Source organism: Lichenostomus cassidix, chromosome 3, assembly GCF_008360975.1.
Source record: "Lichenostomus cassidix isolate B80296 chromosome 3, HeHo_3.0, whole genome shotgun sequence".
Taxonomy (NCBI): Eukaryota; Metazoa; Chordata; class Aves; order Passeriformes; family Meliphagidae; genus Lichenostomus; species Lichenostomus cassidix.
In genome coordinates, this window is record NC_139483.1 from 58,007,054 (window position 1) to 58,019,181 (window position 12,128).

Below are 12,128 nucleotides of genomic sequence, written 5' to 3' on the forward strand. Positions count from 1 at the left end.
ACAGTGGCTTATTTTCATTTAATATTGTCTTAATCTTCTTTTACTTTTTCAGAGAACTGATAGTACAGATGTAGGATGAGTTAAAATTCACCTGAGATAGTTCCTGATATTAAAAAACCCTGAACTAAATTTGCAAATGGTATTAAACTGCTGGGTTCAACTTTTTAAACATAATGCACCTACTTTCCTTGTTTCAGACACAAAAGATAACAAAGGTACCAGAGATAACCTACAGCACATAAGCAATCATTTTCATTTACTGCCTAAATTATACACAGCTCATGTAACTGCAACAACGTACATTTTCTAAAAGAGCTCTTTGCACTTCCTGAATACATTTCAACAACATCTCACTAAAACAGTTGTTTGAATTTTAAATAAGATGATCCATTTGACTGGAAAATGCTAAACTACAAACTGCCAAGTTAAAACAGTAACTGATCCAAATAAAAATTTGTATCTATAAAGAAAGCTAAAACTATTGCTAGAGATTTTCTTATTAAACTAAATAGGAATGTCTCTCTTCCTTGTTCTATGTGAACAACAAAATAAGCAATACTGTAACACTGCAGAGGGGAAATTTCAGCCAGCTTCAGTGAAATCCATAAGACTGACAAACTGAATACAAATACAAGTACTTTTCCTCCAGTCTTTTCTAGAAAAGCAGTTTTATTCACAAAAATGTTACATAAAGTTATTCATTGAATAGGCTGCTAATGTTTCTGTAAAAATACCTGAAAAAATAATTTTTCACAATATCAAAACCTGTTCTTCTTATAAACACATGCAGCTGTTGAAGTAATTCTAGTTGTACCAAATTAGTATAATAAAGAATATCACCTTTGGATTAGTAATTGGGAGAGAAATGAAATAATTTGGCTGATACTGTTTATCCTTTTTCTTCTTTCTCTCAATTCCTTCTTCAATTTCCCTTCCAGTTGTCCGCTTCCTTTTCTTCTTAATATTTAGTTCAGAGGTTGCATGCACTGATGAGACAAAAAAAGTTACTTTCAGCATACAGACATACTAAAATAAAGATACTCTTAATATCACACCAAAAGGAGCTGGACTTCAATCAACTGACCAGAGCATGTCTTCCCAGTCACCTGCTCTGCCCATGCTCTGAACTGTCTCAGTGGGATCCTACTCTGACCTGAATTAATGTAGCCATACAAGTGAAGCACTGCACCTGAACTAACAGCCTACACCTCTAAGCAGGGTTTAGAAGCTGCTGACACAGACACACAGTTTCCAAACCACTGAGCTTCCCTCAGCCAGCATACATGGCAGAACAACAGGTCTGTAAACTGTCTACACTTGAACATGGACATGACTGTAGAGAAAAAGGGCCAATATTACACTTCAAAAATCGCACACATTCTGCATTTTGAAATATAAAACACAGTAATACATAGGATTATTAAAGAAAAAAAGTTGTAGTAGACTGACTGACCAACCTATAGCCCAGAAAAAAACATCATCCCAGGCAGATGTGCTCCCTACCTCCTCCCTTCCCAAAGACACCATCTGATATAGTGAAAAAAATGTGCTTGTCTTCAGTTCTTCCTTTGCACTTTATTGTTTTTCTCCCAGCTTATTGAGCCTTCACAGACCGTCTCCCACCACATGGCATGATACATACCCATAAGCTGACCAGGCTGCAGACATCCACGGTCCAATTAGAAGTGTATTCTAGCCCCATGCTGGGAATACACATATTGAAAGATAGCTCACAAAAACCATGACTTGAGAAGCTCACATAGAGTAATGTGAATTGACACATGAGATGTCTTTATTCTGGGACTCACTACTCCATAGGATAACAAAAGGGTGATTTTTTAATACGCTCAAGTATTTGCAGGACTGAATACTAATAAGGGAGACTCTGGACTGTAAGCTGTTTGCAGGGAGACTGTTCCATGTGCATGGCCCATGTGTCTGTGCCAACAGGCAGGACCGAGAACTGAGTGCATGATATGTCTATCATTTCTCATTACTTCTGTTTAATGTACTTACTAGCAAATTCATCTTCAATATCTGTGTCCACAAATGGCATTTCTGCCATCAGAGAGTCTATTGAATCGGCAGCACATGGCTCTTCTCTCTGTTGTGGTTTTTCCTTATTCTCTTTAAAGATTTTCTTTTGCTGTTCGTTTTCCAGTCCATCTGTAATATATTTAAAATAACACACTAGATCTTAGTTTTTGATATAAACAGCTAAGAGACATCATACATAAGAAACATACCAAGCAAATATTTCATTAATGATCAGAAAATAAATATTGACATATAACCCTGCAAGAATCCTGTTTTTCTTCCTCATCAACAGATCAGTAAAAATACTTTAACATTTTATGTGAAATAGCAAAAAAAGAGAGTTCAGCTTTCTATATTTTAACAACCTATGGCCTTGTTTGGATCCAAGTAAATGAAATTACATGAAAAAAAAAAAAGATATTTATAACTGAGCATAAAAAAATAATTGTCTTCAGACATCACATAAAGTTCATTTTAGATACTGGCATATGAAATTCAGTCCAGACAAACACTGGCAAATGAACTCCACTGTAAACACACTAAAAATGAGGCATGAAGAAGCAGGAAGAGAATCTTCTATTCCACATATAACAAAGGGCTCTCAGCTGACTCTATCATTCAGGAATGAGATGATTACTCTATTCCTACATCTCCCACACAGTATAGCATGTTTTAGACAGCAATTATCTGAATTTCTCATTCTAAGAACCGACTTTCTGTATTTAAGCCAAAGAAGAAAATCAACATAAATCAAAACACATCTTGCATGTACAAAAATACACACGAAGCTCTAACTCAGAGCAATATGACAATCACAGAATATTTTGAGTTAGACGGGACAGAATAATCTCCACTAACAAGTTTTTTAAAAAGTCTTTTTCCCCAAGAGTACTAGCTGAGCATGAGTCATTTCCTTATGTCTACTTCATATTTCTGCATCAGTAAACTCTAATACTGGCATATTAAGTTATACCTTAAAGAAAGAATAAGCAAAATCTTCTCTAGCAGCAAACAATGTGCATATAATCAGGCACCCAGCAATACTCTTTTGGGACAACTCCACAATGGGATTACTGTAGTGGAAGGAGCTGTATGTCAGAACTGCAGTTTATCCCAGGACAGCTCATTACTACAGACAACACACTTTCAAAGCTCTGCTCATGACCAGTGCAGATGGCCCAAATCTGGCCTCAGAGGAAAATTCAGCAGCAAAAGTGCATACTATGTTCTTATGGCATGCAAGGCTACACACGTATAAAATCGATATTACAGACTCAGTGTGGGTGATTATCACTCTATGGAATGCTTCTTACACGTATGCTGGAAAAGATAAGTGAAAACACAACCTGATTAAATGCTAATTCACCCCAGGCTAAAGTAGGGAGGCATAAATCACTCTGTGGTCGTAGTCTGACACCTAACTTTATCCCCGAGGCTATTCCACAGAAACAAAGTATTTAGATTTGTTACTTGTTCCCCCTGCAGACACTGAAGAACTACGCATAACAAACACATGCTAAAGCAATCATAAAATTATTACTTAACATTTACATTAAAGCTCACACAAAACAGATCGTTTCTGGTGATCCACATGCATACAGAAAACAACAACCCTGTAACCAAAGAGATCTCAAAGTGAAGGACAAGACAGAGGTCCATGAAACTGACAAGTAGGTCAGGCTAGGGCAGAAAAACTCAAAATTCAGCAATTCAAAATCATAATCCACTGGAAGCAAAAGCAGTTTGTCAAGGTAGCATCAGCTACAGAACAAGGACTCACATAAATCTGAGGGGGGAAAATGGCAGATTACAGGTTTCCTTTGCTCTATCTGCTCAAAAAAGCAGCCTACTTGTGACACTTTGAAAAATGCTGACTGATCACAAAAGTAAAGGCACAGCTAAAGTAATTAACAACGCACCTTCAGTAAACTGAACTGAGCAGGCATTACATCTAAATTCTACAGGTTGTGCCTCCAGCAAAAAAACACTCCCTCACTTTTTTGGAAATACTAATTAAAGAAATCAGCAACAAAATTCAAGAATTGCATTATAGTCACTAGAACAAACTGAAAACAAGATTTTTCAAAATTCTTGACATAATGTGGATAATCTGAAACCTGTAGTAACAAAACCAGCTTCCACAGGAACTCTTTGACCATCAAGCTGTTTTAGGATAAACTCTTTTTTCTTAATTGCATCCCTAATTATATTTGCCTGAATTTCATATATGAGTAGATGTATACATTATTCCCTTATTTGTATTTGTTAAGTGACTGCTGATCTTCATGAGCATTTGCCATCTGTTCCAGCAGAAAAAAAAAAATCATAATACACCTAGTTCATAAAGGAGACCACAATAACAAGGAACGATAAAAGATATTTGATAGCACTCTATTCCCAGCTGCCTCCTCTACATACTCAGATTATAGTTTCAGCTAGAATAATCTTCTATTATTTGACACATAAATACCACAGATCGTAGTGAGATTTGGTCTTCAGGCACTGTTCCCAGTTTACTAAGTTTACGTTAACGTGTTTAATACGTTTATCACGGAATCAATTAGGTTGGAAAAGACCTCTGAGAATATAAACTACAATTTATGACTGAACACCACCTTGTCAACAGGACCACAGCACTGAGTGCCACGTCCAGTCTTTCCTTAAACAGAACCAGAGACAGTGACTCCAATACCTCTCCAGACAGCTCATTCTAATATCTAACCACCTTTTCCATTAATTCCTTCCTAATGTCCAACATAAGCCTCCTCTGGTGCAGCTTAAGTCTATGTCCTCTTGTCCTGTCACTGGTTGCCTGGGAGAAGAGACCACCCCCCACCTGGCTACAGTCTCTTTTCAGGCAGTTGTAGAGAGGTAAGATCTCCCTGAGCCTCCTTTTCTCCAGGCTAACCACCCCCAGCTCCTTCAGTTGCTCCTCATCAGACTTGTGCTCCAGATCCTTCCACAGCTCCACTGCCCTTCTCCAGACAGGCTCCAGCACCTCAATGTCCTTCCTGAATTGAGGGGCCCAGAACTGGACACAGGACTCAGGGCACAGCCTTACCAGTGCCAAGTACCTTGGGACAATCACTGCCCTGGTCCTGCTGGCCACACTATTGCTGATACAGACCAGGATGCCATTGGCCTTCTTAGCCACCTGGGCAAACTGCTGGCTCATGTTCCATCGACTGCCAAAACCAGTAACCCCAGGTCCCTTATCCAGTAACCCCTTATCCAGATTATCAATAAAGATATTGAACAGGACTAGGCCCAACACTGATCCCTGGGGACACCACTGGTGACTGGCTGCCAACTGGATGCAGCAGCATTCACCACCACTCTCTGGGCCTGGCTGTCCAGCCAGTTTTTAACCCAGAGAAGAGTGCAAATGTCCAAGCCATGGGCTGACAGCTTCTCCAGGAGTATGCTATGTGAGATGGTGTTGAAGGCTTTGCTGAAGTCCATGTAGACAACATCCACAGCCTTTCCCTCACCCACCAGGCAGGTCACATGGTCATAAAAGGAGATCAGGTTGGTCAGGAACTATCTGCCTTTCCTAAACCTGTGCTGGCTGGGTCTGATCCCTTGGTTGTCCTGTGTGTGCTGCATGATCACATTTAAGATGATCTGCTCCATCACCTTGCTGGGCACCGTGGTCAGGCTGCCAGACCTGTAGTTCCCTAGATCCTCCTTCCAGCATTTCTTGTAGATGGGTGTCACACTGGCCAACCCCCAGTCACCTGGGAACTCCCTTGTTAGCCACGATTGATGACAGACGGATGATGGGGAGTGGCTTAACAAGCTCATCTGCCGGTTCCCTCATCACCCTAGGATGGAACCCATCCAGCTCCATACAACTGAGAGCATCTAAGTGGTTAAGCAGGTCACTAACTACTCCCTCCTAGGTTATACTCCTGCTTCTTGACCTTGTCTACTGACAACTGGGGCCAGCTGTCCTGAGTATAACAAGACTTACTGCTGAAGCAAAAACTTACTGAGACAAAGAAGGTGTTAAGTACCTCAGCCTTTTCCTCATCTTTGGATGATGTCCTCATCTTTAGACGATGCATCCAATGAAGTAAGGAGATTTTCCTTGCCCCCCCTTCTGTTATGAATGTATTTTCAAAAACACTTTTTAGTTTCCCTAATAAAAGTGATCAGATTCTAACTGAGCTTTCACCTCTAATTTTCTCTCTACATGACCTAACAACATCCTTAAACACTTCTGAGTTGCCTACCCCTTTTTGCAAAGGTGATACACCCTCTTTTTTTCCCCCAAGCTCCTTTGAAAGCTCCCTGCTCAGCCAGACTAGTCTCCTTCCCTACCGGCTCATCTTTCAGCACATAGGGATGGCCTGCTCCTACGCCTTCAGAATTTCTTTCTTAAGGTATGTCCAGCCTCCCTGGGCCCCTTTGCTTTTAAGAGCTGCTTCCAAAGGGACAATCCAAATCAGTGTCTGGAATAGGCCAAAGTCTGCCCTCTGAAAGTCCAAGGTAGAGGTTTTGTGGGTGCCTCTCCTTACTTCACCAAGTATTAAAAACTCTTATCGCATTGTGGTTGCTCTGCCCAAGGCAGCCTCTGACCACCACATCTCCCACCAGCCCTTCTCTGTTCATAAAAAACAGGTCTAGTGGGATACTGCCCCTGTAGGCTCCCTTCTGACCACTGTGTTGAGTTTCCAGCAGGTATCTGGCAGGTTAAAGTGCCCCACAAGAACAAGGACTGGGGATTGTGAAACATCCCCCAGCTGCTTATAGGATACTCCATCTACCTCTTGGCTGGGTGGTCTGTAACAGACTCCCACCAAGACATCTGGCTTACCAGCCTTCCCCCTGATTCTCACCCCTAGGCACTCAACCTCATCATCACTATCCTTGAGCTCTGTGCAATCAAAACCCTCCCTGAGGTACAGAGATACCCCACTGCCTCTCCTTCCTCACCTGTCCCCTCTGAAGAGCTTGTAGCCACCCACTGCAGCACTCCAGTCATGACAGTCACCTCACCACCTTTCCCTGATGGTGATTACATCATGGCTTTCCTGCTGCACAGTAGCCTCCAGTTTCTCCTGTTTGTTACCCATACTGTGCGCACTGGTGTACATGCACTTCAGCTGGGCTACCAATTTTGCCCCTAACTGGTATGCAACCCCTAGGCTCATCCCTAATGTGCCTGGTCTCATCCCCTTCCCCCTTCAAACCCTCTCAATCAGCCCTGCCAATTCATTGTCTAGAATCCTTTTGCCCCTGTTAGACAGGTGAACACTATCTGTCGCCTGCAGGCCTGCTATCACATAAAACTCCCCATGATCAAAAAAATCCAAATTCCACTGATGGCACCATCTTTAAGCCACTTGTTGATCACATGGGCTTTCCTGTTCCTTCTGGCATTCATCCCTACTATCAAAGGAATTGAGGAAAATATCACCTGTGCTCCTGTCCAGTGCCTTGAAGTCCTGTCTGATTACTCTGGTACTTCTCTCATCAACCTCGTCACTGTCAACCTGGACTGCCAGCAGTGGGTAGTAACCAGTGGGCTGAACTAGCTCAAGGAGTCTCTTGGTAATATCCCTACCTGGGCCACAGGAAGTCATCAGACTTTCCTGTGGAATGGGTCCAATCAGCACACAGGGCCCTCAGTTCTCATCAGAAGCGAGTCACCCACAACAACTACCCTTCTTTTTTTCTTATTAATACCTGCATTTGTGATCCGCCTGGTTGACTGCATTGGTCTGGAAGACCCTTCAAAAAGGCCTTCTTCTCCACTGCTGTCTGCCTGATCCTCAAGATACAGGACCTCATACCTATTCTGTAAGGGCACCTGGTAAGGGCAACAGATGCCGGGGGGATTCTTCTACCCCTCTCTGAGCAGAGACGTGTTTCCATTCTCCCCATATCTGCCTGATGGCAAGAACGTCGGGGCTCCTTTAACTTACGCTGAGCTTTCATCTGCTGCTTTCTATTCATATTTTTAATTAAAACAATGAATCCTTTAGACACAGTTTAACTGAGAGCTGCTGCAGAAGTAGATGGTTTTAGTGTTGAGGCATTTTGAACCGCCAGTGCTGGCACTACAGCTAAGGAACTAAAAAAAAAAAAAAAAAAAAAAAAAGAAGGCATAAATAATAATAAAGTTTTTTTGAGGAAAAATAGAGGGGTTAGTATTCAGCCAGGTCAGATACACAGAGAACTAAAAACAAGGAGAAGTAATGAAACTTAGGGGGGAAAAATGTTAGCTTTAGTATTCAGTCAGGTCGGACGCACACACTGTCTGCAAGCCTGGGGACTGAGCGGGGCAGGCAGGGAAGCACCGGAGACCTCTTAGCAAGAGCCCACGATCAGGTTGAAAAGTTTTCCCCTCCGCCCCAGCGCACCCCGCACGCCCCCGGGTCCGCCTGCAGGAGGAGGGCGCGGGGCCTCGCAAGCGCCTGCCCCCTCCCCCGCCCCGCACCGCCGCCCCGCCGCCTCTCACCGTGCTCCGGGGCCGCGCTCCGGGCATCGCCCCCGGCCCGTCCCGCTCCCGCCGCCGGCCGCAGCGCCATGGGCACGGCCCGCCCGGCCAGCAGGGCTCCGGCTGCCGCCGAGCACAGCGCGGGGAGGAGCCGCCGCAGCAGCGGCCGCATGCCCGGCCGGGGAGAGCAGCGCTGCCCACCGGGAAGCCGCGGGGCCGGAGCGGGTCTGGCGGAGCCGCCGCGCTCTCGGCGAAGCAGCGGGGGAACGGGGCCGTGCGGCCGTGGAACTACAGCTCCCGGCGCGCTCCGCGGCGGCATGGCGGGCGGTGCCGCACAGCCGTGCCCCTCAGGCGCCTCCAGCGTGCGCTCCGCCGTGGCGCCGTTCGGCGGGGCTGTCCCTCACAGCCAGCAGCGCGGGCAGGAACCGCACATCCATTGCCGTCCCACCGCTTGCGCGCGTAGCTTTCACTCGGGACCTGACCGAGAAGTGGCTGCCCCAGCGCTCGCCCCAATGGGGGTCTGCAGCCAGCGGGAGTGGCGTCCCGCAAAATCACCGGCTGTAACTTAGGGCGGCAGAGCAATAATTAAATTAATTTAGCAACGGCCTGGAGGTGAATAGACGGTGTTGTTGTGAATGTGCTCTACTTTACGCAGCCCCGGGTCCTCTGAACTTTGGCACTAAGGGCTCTGCTCCTGCTGTACGGTGTCATGTAGCGAATGGGCCTCGAGGGCCATAAATAATACAGAGAATAGAAATTTTCAGTTCCCCTGAGGTTGCTGAATAGAGCTTAACTGGCAAAAAAAGATAAAAGGATGTTAAGGTATGCACACAGAATTATAAACGTGGCTGGAGCCAGTGGAGAAAGAGATAAAAAGGATTGTGTATGGGAGAGGCTGCTTCTCTGAGGGAAGGAAGGGGAGACGCTCTTTTCCTGCCTAAATGAAGACGTAGTGCCTCTTGGAAGCCAAATCCTGTCACGGCGTTTGGTGGGAGAAGCCAAGTGAAATGCCACCTGGTGCTTTTGCAGATTGGTCTATCCATGTAAACCAGACCTGAGGGAGCTGATGGTATATATAAATATAAAGATTCCTACTTTCATTTTCAATACTTCAGGGTGGTGTCACAACCCATCGGTGGAGGGGTGATGTTAGTTGTAAATTCTCACCAGGCTGACCACAGACGGGGAATTCTTGCATTTTTAACTCCAGCAACCAGCTCACTGTTTAGTCTCAAGTTTGGCTAACAAGCCCTTAAATTCTTACATTTCCACAAATGTGGTGGCTAACAAGTCCTTAATTTTATACCATACACTTACATTCTCAACTTGCAAAACAAATTACTCAAAGGTGCTAGCCCAGAAGTCACAGCACACTTCCACAAGCTCCCTACACCCACAGCAAAGATCAACATGGCCAATAGAATATGGCAGTGGTGTTTTGCCCAAGCAAAGCAATGGGGGAGAGAAATAAAGAAAGGGAGAGACAGAACAAAGCATATCACCAATCCTCAGATCCTGCGTTGGTCCTGCTGTGTTGGAGGATCCGGAGCTGGGGTTGTGAGAAAGAAAGTGGAAGAGGAAGAGAGGAAAAAGTGTGAGAGGGTCTGACTCACCCTCTTTTATAGTTAAGCCTCTTACATAAACCGGGTATTTTGCCCTGTTTTGTTCATGCATGCACAGCCAGCCCTTGGAGCCATCCTCCAAGTGTGGGGATGGGGCACTGAGCACAAGGGTCAAGGTGGAGCAGAAGCAGGGTCAGAACAGTGCTGCCCCACCTCCATATCTTCAGATCACACCTTTCCCATTGTAACAGAATGTTTGAGACAAAAATTGCTGATATCTGGTTCTCCATAGATGGCAAAAGCAAATAAATAAAATAGGGTGGTCGGAGGAAACAGCATGGCTGCTGGAGGTTAGAAGCTGGTTGAAAGAAGAGTAGAAAACAGGCCAGGTCCTGTATTTGGCTCCTCCTTTTACCATTATTTTTATCCATTTTGAGCTGTGTTTGCCATGCACATAAAATTTTTTATTTGTATAGTTCTATAGAGGCCAAAGGTTGGATGTGACGCAGAAGTCTAAGTTCTGTGGGATCCAAGAGAAGCTGTAGGATGAGGCTTCTGGCAGTTTTTCTTATTACTCACATTTCATTTGAATATCACTTATCATAAGGAGACTAAATGCATGAAGGTCACCTCTTCCTAGCTTGTTTCCATTGTCAAGTACACTACTTCCATAAAATTTGATTCTAGAGAGTTATAGATCAAATACTGGGCGAAAATTTTTTTGGAATTAAGTGAATTTTTATAACTATGAATTGAAAAAGCAATTTGTATCTGAAACTGCTCCAGGTCAATTAATTAAGTTTTTCGCAGAAATGTCCGGCAAGAAAACTCTAGGAAAAAACATTTCTGTTTGTAAAATTGACAGGGGAGTCCAATGCAATGTTTAAGTTAACATTTAACAGTCCTCTCAACAAGTGAAAACACAGTGCATTTTTATGGAGCTAAAATTGTCTGTAACCAGCACCCACTAGCCTGGCATTAAAATTATGCCTGTAGATGTATTCTTTGGTCACACGACCTACCTGAATATACTATCTCCAGGATGAGAAGAAGCGAGAAATTAAAAGTACCTTAGCTAGAGCTGGTAGCAGTTCCCATGAATTGTCCCTACAAGTCATAAAAGCGGTGTTGGAGGGAAACGTTCAGTTGAGGACTATCAAGATGAAGCAGCAAGCTGTGATTTTTCTGCCTGCCCAAATACTGTACAAGTATCACAGAGGTCACTGACCTGGTGCCTGGCAGAAGATGATTTTCATTACTGCTTAGGTTTGGGCTAAAGCCAGCACTTTATCAATTTTCTGTGGCCTTGCCTTTATTAAAAAAAGTTTCTGATTAACTTCTCAGCAGTACAGTTGTCCTTTTAAAGGAAAAAAAATCATAATGTGATTTTTGTTGCGCTTACAGAAAGAGGAAGCAGAGTGACGCTAACAGAAAGAGGAAGCAGAGTCAGCTCTGTGCTTGTGTTTGCTTAACAACTGCACTGCCAATACCTGTTGGCCTCTCACCCACCTTTCTTTCTCCCACTAATTTCAGTCAAATTCTGTAGAATGTAAGAGGATTCAGAGATATGATATTCCCACTCCTTTCCTGAAGTTGGGTGATTTGGCAGAAAAGAGAGACTTGTTTAGCTCCCAAATGAGGGAAAGAGGAAACAGGACTGTGTGTCTGGTTTTCCAAGAGTAGCTGTTCCTGAGTATTGGTCAGCTCATTGCATGATAGGTCACAGCACATATTATCAATACACAATATTTCTTATCTTAGTCAAGCTAGAGATATGGCTGAGCTATGAGGTATGAGTATTTGGGACATGACTCACTGAGGGAAGTTAGGTAGTAAAAGGGCAGGAACGGGATGTATTACAGGGAGGCCTAGAGGAGACATTGGGATATTGTGTAGGACATGGGAGGGCATGGAAACTCTAAGAGAAGCTTGTTATTGTGATAAGAAGGGAGGACATAACTGATACAAAACAAGTCTTCATTACTGTCACTGCTGATACAGCATCTTGTTTTCTGACAAGCGAAGAATAATAGACTGTGACCTGATAGTAATAAGAGATTTGCCGCAGAAACAAAGAAAAGTTT

General features: G+C 43.9%; 1 protein-coding gene across 14 annotated transcripts in view; it reads right to left on the bottom strand.

Annotated features, from left to right (window-relative positions):
- AKAP7 (A-kinase anchoring protein 7) overlaps nt 1-10,060 on the bottom strand; it is an 85,377-nt gene extending 75,317 nt beyond the window's left edge. For 11 of the 14 annotated variants that reach the window (XR_014850905.1, XR_014850906.1, XR_014850907.1 and 8 more), the window contains exons 1-3: nt 8,504-10,060; nt 2,017-2,166; nt 841-986 (exon numbers count right to left, since the gene is read on the bottom strand). Coding sequence is in view for 11 of the 14 variants with exons in the window: in XM_085055951.1 (XP_084912077.1) it covers nt 841-986; nt 2,017-2,166; nt 8,504-8,801 (594 nt within the window). In the remaining 3 variants the exon portion in view is untranslated. Of the gene's footprint in view, nt 1-840; nt 987-2,016; nt 2,167-7,459; nt 7,708-7,728; nt 8,117-8,503 lie in introns of those variants that run through there. The other 3 variants (XM_085055958.1, XM_085055956.1, XM_085055955.1) reach the window with 3 other exon arrangements.
- Between the last annotated feature and the right edge of the window lie 2,068 nt (nt 10,061-12,128).